The following is a 20,224-nucleotide window of genomic DNA, read 5'->3' as shown; positions in this document are numbered from 1 at the left end:
TTGTTCTGTTAAATCCGACATTTGGTTACTCTCACAGGCAGTGTCTGTTACTTGCTTTTTTTCCCTATTGTATGGGTCATACATATTTTTTTTTTTTTTTTTTTGGTGAGAAAGATTGTCCCTGAGCTAAAATCTGTGTCAATGTTCGTCTATTTTGTATGTGGGATGCCACCACAGCATGGCTTGATGAGCAGTGTGTACGTCCGCGCCTGGGATCCAAACCCATGAACCCCGGGCTGCCAAAGCAGACTACGCAAACTTAACACTACGCCACCATGGTGCTGTATGGGTCATACTTTCATGTTTCTCTGTATGCCTCATCATTTTTGTTGGAAACTGGACATTTTACATAATAAATTACAGCAACTCTGGGGATTGGTCCTCCTCACCTCAGGGGCTTATTACTGTTATTTTCTTGTTTATTTGTTTAGTGACTACCTGTATTATTTTAGTGAGGTCTATTTCTCCGCCACAGTGTTAAGCCTCTGATGTTGCACCTCAGCGAGGCACAGCTTTGGGTATGCCCATAGTTACCCTGGGATGACAGTGGTACTGGCAGGGTTCTCTTTCCTCTCTTCCCCTGACCACACCCAGCTGCTGAACTCCACTAATTGCCAGCAGATTGATCTATTGTTTTCAACAATACCTTGGAGCATAAATTCCTTTACAAACTAACCCAATCTAATTATAGCTCCTTTAATAGAATAGTTTCTGAGGTCATGTTTGATATTTGTTCTGACCCCTAAGACCTCCTCCCAATTGTTTTATTCCCTGGATCTACCCTAAGAGCTAGCTGGTCTATAGTCTAGTCTGTATCTTCATTAGATCCATGAATATCCTCCCCATTGCCTTTCACCACAAGCTCCACAGTTTTTTTTTGTTTTTTTTTGTTTTTTTTTTGTGAGGCAATCAGCCCTGAGCTAACATCTTGCCAATCCTCCTCTTTTTTTGCTGAGGAAGACTGGCCCTGGGCTAACATCCATGCCCATCTTCCTCCACTTTATATGGGACACCGCCACAGCATGGCTTGGCAAGCAGTGCGCCGGTGCGCGCCCGGAATCCGGGCCGGCGAACCCCGGGCCCCGCAGCCCAGTGCACGCACTTAACCACCTGCACCACCGGGCCGCCCCTCCACTGTTCTTGAGAGTATCCTCAGCTTTAAACTTCTCCAGGCTCTGTTGCAAATGAAGTCAGTTACTTTGGGGAAAAGATTAGGAGTTAATTGTTTTACTGTCTGCTTCTCGCCCAGGCAAAATCTTTATGCCAGGGCTCTGGAGCTGGGGGTGGAGAAAATGGCAAGCTTCTCTCTGTGGGACACTTCCTTCTAGGAACTTGGTGGAGGCGGGCAGCCGGTCCTCTTAACTTGCCTTTCCTGGCATGGAACCACCATTTCAAAAGTCGAGGGAAGATTTATTGGGGTCCCAGTATTTTCAGGGAGCCACAACAAGGCAGAAACTCCACTCCTTGAGTGGGAGTTGGGCACAACAAGGGAGCACCCACCTCTTGATCTCACTTGCCTTAAACTTAGCCTAGGCTACAGGCAGCTTAGGGCAGGATGAGAAATGCTGAGTTTCTGCTCCTCCCTGGAACAAAGCCCTCCAGTTGGGAGTTGGTGGGAGAGGGAGCCTTTTGTTCTTGGTTGCTGCAGTCTGGAGTGGAGTCTATGCCTTGCTGAGCTGGGAGGAGGGAGAGAGGAAACAGTCTTGGTTCAAACATCACAGACTCTTACAGAATTCTTTGTTATACAATTTTCATAGATTTTCTTAAATAGATGATTTTTCATTTGCTGTTTGCTTTTAGGACCATTTCCAATTGTTGATTTTTAATAGTTTTCACCAGTTTTACTGGGGAGTGGGTTAGTCGAGTAGGGGAATGCTATCACGCCAGAAGTTGACCTTCTCCCATTCTGTCTTTAATCAATTCTAATACAGTCATGCATCACTTAACAAGGGGGATACATTCTGAGAAACGCGTCATCAGGCGATTTCATTCTTGTGGGAACATCATAGAGTGTACTTACACAAACCTTTATGGTATAGCCTACTACACACCTAGGCTATATGGTACTAATCTTATGGGACCACTGTCGTCATATATATGTGGTCCATCATTGAGCAAAATGTCGTTGTGCAATGTATGACTGTAATGCTTTTATATCTACCATTCCACATCTAGGCATCCAACAACCTTATTTTGCTCTATCAAGAGGTAATTCTCAGTCCTAATCTTCAACTTTTCGGTAGCATGTGACATATTGACTATTCCTCCTCCAACTTAAATGAAGTCATTCTTTGGGGTTCCACACTATTTTGAGTTTTCCTCCTATCTCATCATCTTTTCCTGTCTTACTTTCCTCTGCAGGCTGCCACTCCTCTGCCCAATCTATAAATTTTTGGAGCGCCCATTTTGGGCCAGAATTCTCTTTTCTCCTTATATACATCTTCCTTGTGGAATCTCCTCCAATCTCATAATTTAAAAAAATCGATATGATGATGACTCCCAAATGTGTATTTCCAGCCCTGATTCACATTCAACTACCTTTTCAACAGCTCTGTTTGAATCTTCAATTCAACAGTTTCAAAGGAAAAACCTTAATTTAACACTGCATGAAAGAAACAATGTCTTCCAGTCTTAAGAGTCTTCTCTCAACTTGTACAAGCATATCCTTGATTCTTCTTTTCCTCTCAAATTTAATCTATCAGCAAGTTCTACTGGCTTGCGCTCTAAAACGTATCTTGAACCAATCTGACCAATTCTTACCAACTCATCTGTTCCTCCTAATTCAAGTCATTACCATCTCTTGTTTGGATACAAAACAGCTTCCATTTCCTATTTCCCTTTCTCTTTGGTGACCCTCCCCCTTAGCTGTCCACATAGAAGCCAGAGTGCTAATTAAAAAATGTTTATCAATTCACATGATTCCTCTGTTTAAAAGCAATGATTTCCACTGTATTTGAATAAATTCTAAACCTCATATCATGGCCTCTAAAGCTCTACATGATCTTACATTTCCTTTCCTCTCTGACCCAATTTTATACCCCTCTCTTCTTCATGCACTGTGTTCCAACTTTCTATTCCTCAAACCTACCCAACTTAATTTTCTCAAGGATTCTAAATTTGCTTTTCTCTCTGCCTACAAAAATCTTACTCTAAATCTTCTATAGCTGACTTCTTCACATTATTTAGATCTCAGGTCAAATGCCACCTTCTCATAGAGGTCTTCCCTGACCACCCTTTAAAAGGCACTCTATCACATTATCTTGTTTTATTTCTTCATAGCAATGACCACTATCGAAAATTCAGCATGAACACTGAATGATGAAAAATGCTAACCTGGTTATTTGTGTCTTGATTGTTTTCTGATTTTTCTAGGGCCTAAGTCCATTTATTACCTCTTTTCTTTCTTGCATCTCCTATCTCTTTCTCTTTCCACTGGCTACTTGTATCTATAACTCTCAACTCTCCCTCTATCATTAAAAACAAACAAAAAAACTTTCCTTTGGCTCAGCTAACATGGTCAAATTTATGTTTTCTTCTCTGCCTTACTTCTCAAAAGAAGTAAAACCCACTGCATTTGCTTCCTTACTACCCTCATGATTTTTTTGCTTCTTAGAACATGGGTCATACCTCCTCTTTCCCACCAACTACTTTACTGAATTTAGTCTCCAAAGGGTAACGATGATGTCCTATTAGTCAAAACACAGAGATTTTTTCCACTCTGATTTTCTCCTTTCCACTGAATTTACTTCCTTTTCCCCCTCCACGAGTAACATATACTCATTTTAAATAAAAGCAGAAAATACAACATAAAAATTCTACCTCCTGGAAATAAACCACTATTACCACTTGCTGAGTATATTTCCAGACCTTTTTTAGTGGAAGCATATGAATTAAAAAACAAAATTAAGCCAGAAATAGAATGATAGTATCTATGCTATTTTACATACTTTTTAAAAAACTTAATACATTATTAGATCTTTGTAGATAACAGACATTGGTTCAGTCCTCTTCCATTAGTCCTTAACTAATCTCCATTTTTAGCATAAAAGAGTAACTGAAGAGAACAAGATAGTCTCATTCTATCACACATGCCACTTATTTTGCCAGTCTAAACTTCTACATTCTGTATTTTACTAGTCAGAACTTCTTACCACAGTGGATACAATTCAACTCTAAGTATTTAGAAAAAAAGTAGAAAGAGAAACAAACATTTAAATAGCACTCATGAATCTATCCAACATTTTTCTTACAAGGTAGGTGATAAGAATCTGCTGTTACCTGAGTCAGTTGTCGCAATAAATATGATTCTAGTGTTTAAAGAAGATGTACAGGCCAATCAATTGCTTTGGTGCTCAAACAGAAATTTGAAAATAATACTCTTTTTCAGTTTAGGAGGATAAGCTGGCTACTTTAAACTGATTGAGATGGTATATTGTTTTCCAATGTGGCTCCTAAATATGGCTACATATATTGTACTTATCAAAGAGATTTTCAGGTTTAATTTTGACTGTACTCAGTTTTTTCCTACCAGACTGAGAATCTATCCCAGCTTAAGACTTATTTCTCCTACACTTCCTGAACATACCAGTTCCTTTTAAATCACACTTACGCCAGTGATCCATCAATAATGATGCTGTCTGATTTTATTGTAGGTATATTATAATATCAATTAAAAGATAATGACCACATATGCTCATCTTCTAGCTTCTACTCACCCTATTTGGTATTATACTTTAAAACGGATATGAGTTTGGAACAAGGCTTCAACCAAGGATTAAATTTGACTTCTTCAATTAAAAGCGCTCCAAAGTCTTTTAAAGTATACAAATAAATAATAATCATTACAAATACTTAGAAGATTAGCATATTCCTAATTTCTAATTTATAATAAAAATAAAAGACAAAATTCTTAACATGCCAACAAACAGGTTTGATTAAACAAACATACTCATAATCTGGCTTTTTTGTTATGAATATGTCTTGTGTATCATCTTCCATGTGTTGTAGGTCAACATAGAGGTCTGTAGTTCCACTTGCATTAAACTTTCCTTGAATATTCTGGCTGTACTGTTGAAGACGCTTCCATAAGTCATTATAAAGACGCAATAATTTAGGGTATTCTCCTTCAAATGCCTGTTTCAAAAACATGGAAGCTGCCAAGTGAAACAATAACATGGATTAGATAAATGATAAAACAATAAAATGTAGCAAATAGAAGTTTCCTTTGCATATGAAGATGTTACTACAAACAGCTTATACTATAGGACAAACCAAAGATGTGTTCTAATGATGCCTTTTAAAATAATGCTAGTAACAGTAATTTTCCACCCAGACTATTCACTGCATTTGATATGTGAACGATAAATTTTAAAACTTAATCTAGAAAAAAATAGACAAATTGACAATTATAGTTGAAGATGTCAATTCCTTCTCTCAGTAACTGATAAAACAAACACATAGAAAATCAGTAAGTACACAGAAAACCTAAACAAAACCCAAAATTCACTTAATTGACTTAAAATTTACTTAATTTATATAATACTTCATCCAAAACACCAAAGTACACATTATTTTCAAGTGTACATGGAACATTTACCAAGATTGACAATATTTGATGTCATAGAAGTCTGAATAAATTTAAAAGGTTTCTAGTCATACAAAGCATGTTTTCTAATCAAAATAGTTTTAGATTAAAAATCAGTAACAAAGATATCTAAAAAAAATCCCCAAATATGTGGAACTAAAAAACATGCTTCTAAATAACTGATGTTGGTCATAAAAGAAACCAAAAGGGAAATTAGAAAGTATTTTGAATTGAATGACAATTAAAACACAACATACGAAAATTTGTGGGAAGCCAGTAAAGGAGTACTTGGGGGAAATTTATATAAACACCTATATTTAAAAAGACGAAAGATCTCAAATCAATGACCTCAGCTTCCATCTTAAGCACAAAGAAAAAGAAGAGCAAATAAAACCCAACATAAACAGAGGGAAGAAAATAATAAAGATCCATACAGATAACAATAAAACAGAAAAACAAGAGAAACACTGAAAACAAAAACTGGTTCTTAGAGAAAATGAGTAAAAGTGACAAACTTCTAGTCAGATGGACTAGGAAAAAAGAGAGACAAGAAACAAATTAGCCGTATTAGGAATGAAAGAGGTAACCTCACTACATATTCTGCAGATATTAAGAGGATAGTAAGAGAATTATGAACAACCTTACGCCAATAAATTTGAAAACCTCCATAAAATTTACAAATTCCTTGAAAGACACAAAGTACGAAAGCTCACTCAAGAAGAAATAGATACACCGAATAGCCTTACGTATACTGAATTTTTTAGTTAAAAATCTTCCCACAAAGAAAAAATGCAGGCTCAGGTAACTTCAGTAGTGAATTCTATCAAACAATCTAGGGAAGAAATAATACCAATTCCCAAATCTTTCTATGAGACCAACATTACCCTGATAAAAAACCAAAAACATAATAGGAAAATAAACAAACACAACAATATCCTTCACGAATATGGATGTAAAAATTATAAAGAAAATTTCAGCAAATCTAGTCCAACAATATGTAACAAGAATAATATATCATAACCAAGGGGGTTTATCCCAGGAATTCATGGTTGGTTTAACATTTTAAAATCAATCAATGTGATTCATTATATTAACAAACTGAAAAGAAAAAGCATGTGATCATATCAATAGATGCAAGAAAAGCATTTGAAAAAATCTAAAAATCATTCATAATAAAAACTCTCAGTCTACTAGGAACAGACAGGAACATTTTCAACCTGATAAAAGGTATCTACAAAAAACCCACAGCTATGTGCAACCTGAAAAGGCTTAATGCTTTTGCCCCAAAATTAGAAACAAGACAATGATGTCTGCCGTCACCACTTCTATTTAACATTATCCTAGAGTAGCCAGCCAGTGTAGTAAGACCAAAAACAAACAAAAAGACATTTAACTTGGAAAAACACACGTGATACTACTGTTTTATTCACAGACAACATGATCATCTATGTTGAAAATCTGTTGGAATCTACAAAAAAACCACTAGAATCAATAAATGAATTTAACAAGGTTGCAGGATATAAGATCAATGGGTAAAACTCCATCGTATTTCTATATACTATCAATGAACAATCAGAAACTGAAATTTAAAAAACAATAAAATTTACAATAACATTAAAAATATGAAATACTTAGAGACATATCTGTCAAAATATTTGAAAAATCTGCACACTGAAAACTGTAAAAACAGTGCTGAGATAAATCAAAGAAGACTTAAATGGAGAGAGACAACATATTTATACTCCAGAAGACTCAATATTGTTAAGATATAAATTCTCCCCAAATTAATCTATACATTAAAATCCTAATTAATATCAATGTAGCCTTTTTATGGTAGAAAATTATTCTAAAATTCCTATGAAAATGCAAAGGACCTAGAATAACAAAAATAACTTTGAAAAAGAACAAACTTGAAGAACTAACAGGACCTGATTTCAAGATTTGTAAAATTACAGTAATCAAAACACTGGCATTAAAGACAGATACATAGACGAATGCTGTCAAATAGAAAGTCCAAAAGCAGACCCATGTTTATATAAAAAACCAATTTTTGACCAGCGTGCAAAGGCAATTTAGTGGACAGAGGGCACATTTCAACAAAGGACACTAGAACAATTGGATATTTATATGCAAAAAAATAAACTTCAATTCATACTTTGCACCTTACACAAAAATTAACTCAAAAAGGACTATAGACCCAAATATAAAACCTAAAACTACAAATCTTCTAGAAGAAAACATGAGAGAAAATGTTTCTGTCCTTGGGTTAGGCATGATATGAATCCAAAAGCAAGATTCATAAAAGAATAAATTGATAAACTGGATATTGTCTAAATTAAAAGCATCTGCTCTTCAAAAGACACTGCTTAAAAGAATGAAAAAACAAGGCCCAGAGTGGGAAAATAAATTTCTCACATATCTGATACAGGATTTGTATCTAGAATATATAAAGAACTGTCAAATCTCAATAATAACAAAACAAAATTTTTAAAATGGGAGCTTCATCAAAGAAAGTATACGAATAGAAAATAAGCACATGGGCCGGCCCCGTGGCGTAGCGGTTAAGTGTGCGCGCTCCACTGCTGGTGGCCCGGGTTCGGATCCCGGGTACTCACCGAGGCACCGCTTCTCCAGCCATGCTGAGGCCGCGTCCCACATACAGCAACTAGAAGGATGTGCAACTATGACACACAACTATCTACTGGGGCTTTGGGGGAAAAAATAAATAAATAAAATTATAAAAAAAAAAAAAGAAAGAAAGAAAAGAAAAGAAGCACATGAAAAAATACTCAATATCTTTAGTCATTAGCAAAATGCATATTAAAACCACAATGAGATACAACTATATACCTGTTAGAATGGCTAAAATCAAAAAATCAAAGGTTGGTGAGGATAGAGGAACTAGAATTCTCATATACTGTTGGTGAAATGGTAAAACTGTATAATCACGTTGCAAAAGATTCTGGCATTTCCTTAAAATGTTAAACATATACCTACGACATGATCAAACCATTCCTCTTCTAGATATTTATCTAATAAAAATAAAAGTATATGTCCATATAAAGACTTACATATGAACATTCAAAGCAACTTTATTTCTAATAGCCAAAAATTGGAAACAACCCAAATATCCATCAACAGGTGAATGCATAAACAAACTGTGGTATGTCTGCACAATGGAATACTATCCAGCAATAATAACATACCACTATATATGGATGACTCTAAATATAACCATGCTGCATGAAAGACAAATAACACATAACACACGCTGTATCATTCAATTTGTACAAAACTGTCGGAAATGTAAATACGTAGTAACACAAAGCAGATCAGTGTTTGACTGGGAAGGGCGAGAGGAGATGGCAGGGAGAAGAATTACAAAGGGGTACCAGCAAACTTTTGTGAGTCATAAACATGTTCACTGATCTTTGTTGTCGTGATGGTTTCATGGGTGTGCATATATGTCAAAATTTACCCAATTGTACAACTTAAATACATTCAGTTTATTGTATGCCAATTACACCCTAGTAAAGCTGTCTAAAAAAAGGTTATCTCAGAGAGGACTTATTTGAAATCCCTCCTCCCCGTGATGAAGAAGCAATCCACCATGGCCCTGAGTGTCCCTCTACATGTTCTTGCAGGGTATGCCAATAATACGAGGCCCAGTTGCTCTTTATCTGGCCATTTATCAGGTTCGTATCTGTAGCAAGTAACCTTGAGAGATGAGGTAACTTCTCCCTGCACACACACAGCAGGCTTACTTATTGCTGACTGCAAAAGTGGTAGTAGATCTCTAAGCATAAAGTTCTCACCTGTGATGCAAACTCACAGCATACGTACCATCTACATGGGCCCATAATGTGTCTCCCCATGCGACTTGGAGACACGGGGTACCAACAAACAAATATGCTGATACCCATGCTGCTTGCTGTCCTGTGAGTAACCAAGTCCTTCTGCTCTGACCCAGGAGTCTCATGTCTTCTGACAATATTCAGAAACCTTTGGCAGGCTAGCCTCTTTAGGTAGGGTAAAATCTCAGATCCTTCACAGTTTTTAAACTCCTCTAATCTAAATCATATTCCTTTGGTTATTCTCTCATAACAATCTGTTCTTTGCCTTCTTTGCATTTACCACAACTTTTTTTTTTTTAATTTTTTGTTTATTGCAGTAACATTGGTTTATAACATTGTAAAAATTTCAGGTGTACATCATTGTACTTCTATTTCTGCACAGATTACATCATGTTCACCACCCAAATACTAATTACAACCCATCACCACACACATGTACCAAATTATCCCTTTCACCCTCCTCCCTCCCCCCTTCCCCTCTGGTAACCACCAATCCAATCTCTGTCCCTATGTGTTTGTTTATTGTTGTTATTATCTACTACTTAATGAAGGAAATCATACGGTATTTGACCTTCTCCCTCTGACTTATTTCACTTTGCATTATACCCTCAATGTCCATCCATGTTGTCACAAATGCCTGGATTTCATCGTTTCTTATGGCTGAGTAGTATTCCATTGTGTATATATACCACAGCTTCTTTATCCATTCGTCCCTTGATGGGCACTTAGGTTGCTTCCAAGTCTTGGCTATTGTGAATAACGCTGCAATGAACACAGGGGTGCATGTACCTTTGCAAATTGGTGTTTTCAAGTTCTTTGGATAAATACCCAACAGTGGAATAGCTGGATCATATGGTAGTTCTATCCTTGATTTTTTGAGGAATCTCCATACTGTTTTCCATAGTGGCTGCACCAGTTTGCACTCCCACCAGCAGTGTATGAGAGTTCCCGTCTCTCCACATCCTCTCCAACACATGTTGTTTCCTGTCTTGTTAATTATAGCCATTCTGACGGGCATGAGGTGATATCTCACTGTAGTTTTGATTTGCATTTCCCTGATAGTTAGTGATTTTGAACATGTTTTCATGTGTCTGTTGGCCATCTGATATCTTCTTTGGAGAAATGTCTGTTCAGGTCTTTTGCCCATTTTTTAATTGGGTTGGTAGTTTTTTTGTTGTTGAGATGCATGAGTTCTTTATATATTTTGGAGATTAAGCCCTTATCAGATGTACGGTTTGCAAATATCTTCTCCCAATTGTTAGGTTGTCTTTTTGTTTTGTTGATGGTTTCCTTTGCTGTGCAGAAGCTTTTTAGTTTGATGTAGTCCCATTTGTTTCTTTTTTCTATTGTTTCTCTTGCCCGGTCAGACATGGTGTTTGAAAAGATGTTGCTAAGACCGATGTCAAAGAGCGTACTGCCTATGTTTTCTTCTAGAAGTTTCATAGTTTCAGGTCTTACATTCAAGTCTTTAATCCATTTTGAGTTAATTTTTGTGTATGGTGTAAGGTAAGGGTCCACCTTCCTTTTTTTGCATGTGGCTATCCAGTTTTCCCAACATCATTTGTTGAAGAGACTTTCTTTTCCCCATTGTATGTTCTTGGCTCCTTTGTCAAAGATTAGCTGTCCATAGATGTGTGGGTTTATTTCTGGGCTTTCGATTCTATTCCATTGATCTGTGTGTCTGTTTTTGTGCCAGTACCATGCTGTTTTGGTTACTATAGCTTTGTAGTGTATTTTGAAATCAGGGAGTGTGATACCTCCAGCTTTGTTCTTTTTTCTCAGGATTCCTTTAGCTATTGGGGGTCTTTTGTTGTTCCATATAAATTTTAGGATTCTTTGTTCTATTTCTGTGAAAAATGTTGTTGGAACTTTGATAGGGATTGCATTGAATCTATAGATGGTTTTAGGAAGTATGGACATCTTAACTATGTTAATTCTTCCAATCCAAGAGCACGGAATATCTTTCCATTTCTTTGTGTCTTCTTCAATTTCTTTCAGAAATGTTTTATAGTTTTCGGTGTACAGATCTTTCACCTCTTTGGTTAAGTATTCCTAGGTATTTTATTCTTTTTGTTGCAATTGTAAATGGGATTGTATTCTTAATTTCTCTTTCTGCTACTTCGTTGTTAGTGTACAGAAATGCAACTGATTTTTGTATGTTGATTTTGTATCCTGCAACTTGACCATATTTGTTTATTATTTCTAAAAGTTTTCTGGTGGATTCTTTAGGGTTTTCTATATATAAAATCATGTCATCTGCAAATAGTGACAGTTTCACTTCTTCCTTTCCAATTTGGATCCCTTTTATTTCTTTCTCTTGCCTGATTGCTCTGGCTAGGACTTCCAATACTATGTTAAATAGGAGTGGTGACAGTGGGCATCCTTGTCTGGTTCCTGTTCTTAGAGGGATAGCTTTCAGTTTTTCACCATTGAGGACGATATTAGCTGTGGGTTTCTCATATATGGTCTTTATTATGTTGAGGTACTTTCCTTCTATACCCATTTTATTCAGAGTTTTTATCGTAAATGGATGCTGTATCTTGTCAAATGCTTTCTCTGCATCTATTGAGATGATCATGTGACTTTTGTTCTTCATTTTATTAATGTGGTGTATTACGTTGATTGATTTGCGAATGTTAAACCATCTCTGCATACCTGGAATAAATCCCACTTGATCATGGTGTATAATCTTTTTAACGTATTGCTGTATGCGATTTGCTAGTATTTTGTTGAGGATTTTTGCGTCGATGTTCATCAGTGATATTGGCCTGTAATTTTCTTTTTTTGTGTTGTCCTTGTCTGGTTTTGCTATCAGGGTAACGTCAGCTTCGTAGAATGAGTTAGGGAGCTTCCCCTCCTCCTCAATTTTTTGGAAGAGTTTGAGAAGGATAGGTATTAAGTCTTCTTTGAAGGTTTGGTAGAATTCCCCAGGGAAGCCGTCTGGTCCTGGACTTTTCTTTTTGGGGAGGTTTTTGATTACACTGTTTCGATCTCCTTACTGGTGATTGGTCTATTCAAATTCTCTACTTCTTCTTGATCCAGTTTTGGAAGGTTGTATGATTGTAAGAATTTATCCATTTCTTCCAGATTGTCGAATTGGTTGGCATATAGCTTTTCATAGTATTCTCTTATAATCTTTTGTATTTCTGAGGTGTCTGTTGTAACCTCTCCTCTTTCATTTCTGATTTTACTTATTTGTGCCTTCTCTCTTTTTTTCTTGGTGAGTCTAGCTAAAGGTTTGGCAATTTTGTTGATCTTTTCAAAGAACCAGCTCTTGGTTTTATTAATTTTTTCTATTGTTTTTTTGGTCTCTATTTCATTTATTTCTGCTCTGATTTTTATTATTTCCCTTTTTCTACTGATTTTGGGCTTTGTTTGTTCTTCTTTTTCCAGTTCCTTTAGGTGCATTGTTAGATTGTTTATTTGAGATTTTTCTTGTTTGTTGAGATAGGCCTGTATCGCTATAAACTTCCCTCTTAGAACCGCTTTTGCTGTATCCCATAAATTCTGGCATGTCGTATTTTCATTTGTCTCCAGGTATTTTTTGATTTCTTCTTTGATTTCTTCGTTAACCCAGTCGTTGTTCAGTAGCATTTTGTTTAATCTCCACATATTTGTGGCTTTTCTGATTTTCTTCCTATAGTTGATTTCTAGTTTCATACCGTTGTGGTCAGAAAAGATGCTTGGTATTATTTCAATCTTCTAAAATTTATGGAGACTCGTTTTGTGGCCTAATATGTGATCAATCCTGGAGAATGTTCCATGTGCATTTGAAAAGAACGTGTATTCTTCGGGTTTTGGATGGAATGCTCTGTATAAATCTACTAGGTTCATCTGTTCTAGTGTGTTGTTTAAGGCCAATGTTTCCTTATTGATCTTCTGTTTGGATGATCTATCCGTTGGTGTAAGTGGAGTGTTAAAGTCCCCTACTATTATTGTGTTACTGTCTATTTCTGTTTTTATGTCTGTTAATTACCACAACTTCTAATTACATTTGTTTAAAGTATGTTTCCCCCACTTGACTGTAAACTCCATGAGGACGAGGACAATGCTTGTTTTCTTCAATGCATATTTGGTACTTAGCACAGTGCCTGGAATACTAGAAATTAAGTAAATATTTCTTAATGATAGAATGAATTAAGTTTTATTTTTTACTGGACAGTACGTTCACTTTCATAAAAATCTTATCTATATAGAACAAATCATTGTTGAGGGTTTCAGATAGCCAAACTTTGACTATATTATCTCAGTAAATGTGATTAATTGTATGTTACTTAAGTCAAATATATTTAAAGCTTACGAATAAGTATTGTATGTTTAAATCTTGAAGCTAAATTCTCCTTTCCTTTCCTGTATATGTGGTTAAAAAGTATATAATATAGTGGTTTTGGAAAATATTTTGTTTCATAACTGTATTAGACATCTAGCGCTACATAATAAATTGCCACAAATGTAGCCACACATGTATAAAGTGTTCATATTAACTACCTATAAACTTGATTATAATCAATTATTTACTTGATAAATATTTGTAGAACACATATGTACATTTTCATAATCTAACATATCATTTATAGATAGAAAATGACAGGTTATTAATTCCCAGTTATTTGGTAATTTATTATTCAGATTATCCCCTTGTGCAAGCTATTGTTCTCTTTTACTAGTGATTCCAACACAGGCACACATGGAAATGAAATTCACATTAACCAATTTAATTACTATTAAAATAACACTTTATAATTTACAAAAAATTTTATGTCCATTTTCTTACCAGGTAATAGCTCTGGGAAAAAAAAATCTCTGATTAAGAATGTCTGTCCTTGGGCCGGCCCCGTGGCTTAGCGGTTAAGTGCGTGTGCTTCGCTACTGGCAGCCCGGGTTCGGATCCCAGGCGCACACCAACGCACCGCTTCTGTCCCACATACAGCAACTAGAAGGATGTGCAACTATGACATACAACTATCTACTGGGGCTTGGAGGGGCGCGGAATGGAGGAGGATTGGCAATAGATGTTAGCTCCGAGCCAGTCTTCCTCAGCAAAAAGAGGAGGATTAGCATGGATGTTAGCTCAGGGCTGATCTTCCTCACACACACACACAAAAAAAAACCTCTGTAGATTCAAAAATGTGTAGGCTTACACCTATCCCAAACTTTGAACTAATTCATGTAGAGATGAAAGGACAGAAATAGTCTATGTGCCCCTTTCCTCTCTTCCCATCTTTATTCTAGTACCTTGTTTTACCTTCTTCATAACAATGAATATAAGAAATTATTTATTAGTTTGTGTTGGCTGTCTATCTTTCTCCTTTAGAATGCAAGTTTAATGAGAGCAGGGACATTATTTGACTTGTCTCTGTACTTCCTTTCCCTAGAATAACACCAGGCATTGAATTACTGAATGAACAAATGAACTGAAAAAAGAATGAAGAGGAGTCTAGGTTCAGAATTAAATAATTTCCCCAGATTCTAAAAGCCTAGTCTTAATTGCCTCGCTACTCCCAGATCCCCCGGTCCAAGGCTTCAGAGGACAATGCTAATACTTGCTTTACCCCAGAGCTGCAGCACTCATAGCTCTTGCTTTAGTCTTGAGTAGTTGTGCTAAATCTCAGCCTGTATGTATGCTTCTGCTACTGCATCTCTCTGTGGAAAGACTGAATACTTCATCTCTAGGCCACTGACTGGGGTCCTGGTCAAGCATGGGCAGAGCTCCTTAAAACTCCCAGCAACCTTCAGACAACCAAATACCAGGCAGTATGAAATCTACATGGAAGGATTTAATCATTATTCATTCAATAAATATTTGCTGATCGTTTACTATATGACAAGTATTACTGTAAATGTTGCATATGCAGTAGTGAACAAAACAAGCAAAGTTCCTACCCAGAAGGAGCCTATACTCTAGCAAAGGAGAAGGACAATAAATGAATCAGTGTGTAACATAATGTTAGGCAATGTTAAGTGCTTTGAAGAAAAATAAAGCAAAGTTAGAGAACAGATAGTGACAGGGAGTGGTATTTTATATATTGCAGACAGGGAGAGCCTCTGAGTGAAGCAAGGATATGACTCAGCTGGATATCTGGGGAAAGAGTGATTCAGATGGAAGAAAGAGCAAATGCAAAGGACTTGAGGTAGATTATCCCAGCATAGGCTGCTGCTCTTATTTTGACAACCTGCCACCCTCTTTAAACACCTTGGCCTGAGAGAGTCAGCCTCCATAGCTAGGTTGGATCCCTCCTTTGAAAGTACTTTGCTACCCATTTCTAGTTCATTCCTTTCCTAACTGGCTCAGTTCCCAATAAACTATCAGGCCTTGCACCTAAATCACCTGACACTATGAAAGGAAAAGAGGTAAATAATATACTGATTTTGTATGTCTTGGAAAATATTTCTGTTTCATAATTGTATCAGGTATCTAGTGCTACATAATAAATTGCCACAAATGTAGCTGCTTATTTTAAAAATATACATTTATTATCTCATAGTTTCTGTGGGTTAGGCATGCTGGGTCCTCTGCTTCAGGGTCTCTCACAAGGCTATAATCAAGCTGTCAGCTATGGCTGGAGTCTCATCTGAAGGATCGGCTGAGGAAAGATCTGATTCCAAGCTCATGTGCTTGTTGCCAGGATTCAGTTCCTTGCGGGCTACTGGACTGAGGGCCTCAGCTCCTAGCTTGCTGTTAGCTGGAGGTCAGTCTTAGTTCCTTATCAAGTGGATCTCCAACATGCCTGCTTATTTGATAAAAAGCTTGCAAGCCAAGAAGGCAATAGAGAGAGCCTGCTAACAAGATGGAAATTATATTCTTATGTAACCTAACCACAGAAAGGACATCCCCTTTGTATGTCTTATAGATTAGAAACAAGTTCTACCTGTACTCAGGAGAAGAGAGTACACAAGGGTGTAAATAACAGGAGGCAGGGATCATGGGAGCCATCTTAGAATCTGCCTGCCACTATAAAATAAACCATATTTCACTTATATCAACACAAATGATATAAAAGTCAAACGTTGAGGGCCATACAGCAGTCTTGCAAACACCTACTTTTCAAATACTGACATATCATGGACTATATAACTCCTTCCTAATATAAAACAAAATCAGTTTTTATAAAAAATATATTGCTTAAAGTATTAAAAGTTATATTATACATAACTGTTTAAAGTAATATTGAAAAAAAATAACCCAAATACACTATAGAAATAGTTCAGAAGTAAAATGAAGTACCAAAATAGAATTCAGCTAAGTCAATTGCCCCATGTTAATGAGTTTTTCCATTACCCTTTCTACTTTAGCCACTGAAGTGGGCAACAACCTTTCCTTCTAAGTTCCAGCAATTTATGGTCCCAAACATATATTAAAAGCAAATAAATGTTTAGATGAACTAAAATAAATTGTAAATGCATTTTACTGAGGATTAACAAGCCTTTTGATTTAAATTTTTAAATTATAATTTAATAAAGCTAAAATCAGAATAGAAAACAGACCTTTTTAAAACTCAGAGAAACACCAATTAAAATTAGCAGATATTAAAATGCAAGCTTTGAATGGGAAATCTGATGAAAGCCTAAAACATTAAGTTTTGAGTGGAGAATCTGAAAAAAAAAACGAACATATAAAGATTATCCTCTTGCACAAACTATATATATATAGAATTAGAATGGAATAAATGTCTGGAAATATCTGGCTATGATGCCTAGGAGGTTTCTTAGTTGTTTTTTCTTCATAATAGCAGCAACACAAAGTTAAACCAATACCAACTGAGTATGCATTCTATACGACAATTTTCCCTTTTAGCAGGAATATAAAGCATACACATTTTCCTCCAACTCTCTAATTAGCTAACCCTGAATCCAAACGATATAAAGATGACCACCTTCCCTACCTCACAGAAAAATAAAGGTCACCCTTTATTTTTCCCTTCAACTTCTTACCCTCTATTCCTTTATAAATATTTCTAGTCTCCAACTTTCTTCATAGGAACAAGTGTCCATTCTACACAAGACCAATTCTGCAACTTCTGGACTTGATCCCATCCCATCTCATCTCCTTTCCTCCGAGACTATTACTCTCTTTTGTATTTTTAGCTTCCCATCAATAAAAAAAAATGCTTAAACATGCTCTTATAGTATAAAAAACCAACAATACAAATTACATGACAACATGCCCCACCTTGACCCTATGACTGTTCACTTGTAGACACTGGCGTGTCACTCTGTGTAATAACGGTCTACACACATTTCCTTGCCTCTTCCAAACTCCAATCAGACTTCCAACTGCCACAATGCCACTGAACTATTTTGGTAAAAGTTACACTATCATTCTGACTGCCAAGAACAGTGGGTGCTTTCATGATCGCCTCTCACTTGATCTCTGTTGATCACTCTCTGCTTTGAGAAACTCTCCATGACCCCATTCTCTCCTGGGTTTTCTACTTTTCTGATTTGTTTTTCTTATTCTTCTTTGCTGCCTTCTTTCCTCTGCCTTAATTATTTTCCTTGACATTGAAAAAAACTATTACAGATCTCAAACATGTAAAAAAGTGCTTTAGCACTTACCAACTCAATCTTGTTTATCTATATCCCTAGCCAACTCTTCTCCACTACTACCAGTTATTCTGGAGCAAATCGCAAACATCATATCATTTCATCCATAAATATTTCAGCACGTATTTCCAATAGTAAAGACTATTTAAAAAAATAACCAGTTCTCTTATCACAATTTACAAAATTGACAAGCAGTGATCACATTTGCCTGATTGACTTGTGATTTTTTAATGGTTTTTTTGATTTAGGACCCATAAATAATCCATATATTACAATTAGTTGATATATCATCAAGTCCTCTCTTTCTTTTTATTTCTTTTAATTACTTGTTCAAGTAACTGGGTCATATATCCTACAGAGTTTCCCACATTCTAAATTTTGTTGGTTGCGTCCTCTGATGCCTGTATTTCCTGTAAATTACCAGTTGGATCTAAAACAGTGCATTTCAACCTTGGGGAGCTTTAAAACATCCTGATGTTTAGGTCTGACCCTCAGAGACCTTAACATAACTGCAGCCTACGCTTTGGGATTTTAAAACCTTCCCCATGTGATTCTAATGTGCAACCCAGTTGAAAAGCACTACGACAGAGAAGAGGTTTGATCAGATTCCAGGTTTTATAATTTCTGACAAGACGGCACATGTAGTGTCTGAATTTGTGTACTGTTTGCCTTTTTTACGATATTAGCAGTCATTAATAATCATTGCCTATATCCACTAAGAGATTCCGAAACGAAGATATTTTAACATTCTTTGTGCATTTATCACAAGTGATAGTTTTATAAATAGAAACTTCTACCATCAATTATTTGGTTTCTTTGAGATACCATCTGTATAGGAAAGGCAAGAAAAATATTTTATTTTTCCCTTTATTTACCACTTTTCAAAGTAAAGAGTAGGTTCTGTAGTATCATCAAGTATAACAAATAAGAATTTCTTTATTTCTATCATTATGAACTCACAGATTTAGACCTATTTGATGGGTTTCAATCCCTTGTGACTGTTATCCTTACTGATGCTAAACTTATTCCATCTTTGGTAGATATCTATTCAAAGTACTTTTCAAATTCAAGTCCACACAATACTCTGAGAATAACAATAACAATACTACCATCAATAACATGATTATTGAAAAGTTTTCACGGGTGTTTTGGGAAGTTTTTGTTGTCCTTTAAGTATATACCAGTATAGCTACAAAAACAAATTACTGTGCTTAAAAGTAAAGTAGTTAAATGAGTAAAGTAAAAAGTCAAATGAAAAGGCTCCTCTCTGTGTGGTTATATCACCAATTGGACACATATTTGCATTAAGATTTTCCATTTTATTTTTGATTTTTAGTAATTTCTTCTTTCATTTTAATTTTGTTTTATAACTATATAAAGTAGTTATACGCCTTCAAAGTTAAATCTACACAACAAAGTATATTCAAAGAAGTCTAGCTTTTACGCCTGGTCTTTCCAATGTATTCTTAATACACCCCTCTCCCCCACCATTGGTAACGATTTTCTGAATTTTATGGTTTATTCTTCCATTTATTAAAAATATAAGCAAAAACATATATTTATTTATACTACTCCCTTTCCTAGGTAAACAATAGCACACTGTACACATATTTCTCTACTCTTTTTTTTTTGAGGAAGATCAGCCCTGAGCTAACATCCATGTCAATCCTCCTCTTTTTGCTGAGGAAGACTGGCCCCGGGCTAACATCTGTGCCCATCTTCTTCTACTTTATATGGGACGCTGGCACAGCATGGCTTGACAAGCAGTGCGTCTGTGCGCGCCGGTATCTGAACCCGGGCCGCTGGCAGCGGAGTGCGCACACTTAACCGCTACGCCACGGGGCCAGACCCCTCTCCAAACTTAACAATGTATCTTGGAGATTGCTCCATAGTAGAATATAAAGATATTCCTCATTCCTCTTTATTTTCTTTCTCATTCCTTTTTATAGCTGCTTGGCATTCCATTCTACGGATGCACCATAGTTTAATCCCCTAATGATGAACATCTGGGCTGTTTCCAGTTTTTTTCTATTCCAAATAATGCAACGAATAGCCTTCTGAATATCTCTCTTCATATTTCTGCTAGTGCATCTATGGAATAGATCCTTAGAAGTAGAACTGCTAAGTAAAAAAAGTAAATGAGTATATAATTTTAATTTTGTTAGACACTCACAAACTCCCCTCCATAAGGTTCATACGCTAATTAACAATGTGTGAGAATGACTGTTTCTTCACAGACTTG

At 36.1% G+C, this 20,224-nt stretch overlaps 1 protein-coding gene across 2 annotated transcripts in view; it reads right to left on the bottom strand.

Annotated features, from left to right (window-relative positions):
• The window catches only part of COG5 (component of oligomeric golgi complex 5), a 343,112-nt gene that overhangs the window by 84,900 nt on the left and 237,988 nt on the right, over nucleotides 1-20,224 (bottom strand). For both annotated transcript variants that reach the window (XM_058523290.1, XM_058523280.1), the window contains exon 12: nucleotides 4,949-5,153. In XM_058523290.1, coding sequence (XP_058379273.1) covers nucleotides 4,949-5,153 — 205 coding nt within the window. The remainder of the gene's footprint in view (nucleotides 1-4,948; nucleotides 5,154-20,224) is intronic.

Source organism: Diceros bicornis, chromosome 3 (genome assembly GCF_020826845.1).
Source record: "Diceros bicornis minor isolate mBicDic1 chromosome 3, mDicBic1.mat.cur, whole genome shotgun sequence".
Classification (NCBI taxonomy): domain Eukaryota; kingdom Metazoa; phylum Chordata; class Mammalia; order Perissodactyla; family Rhinocerotidae; genus Diceros; species Diceros bicornis.
This window is presented reverse-complemented; position numbering and strand designations above follow the sequence as displayed.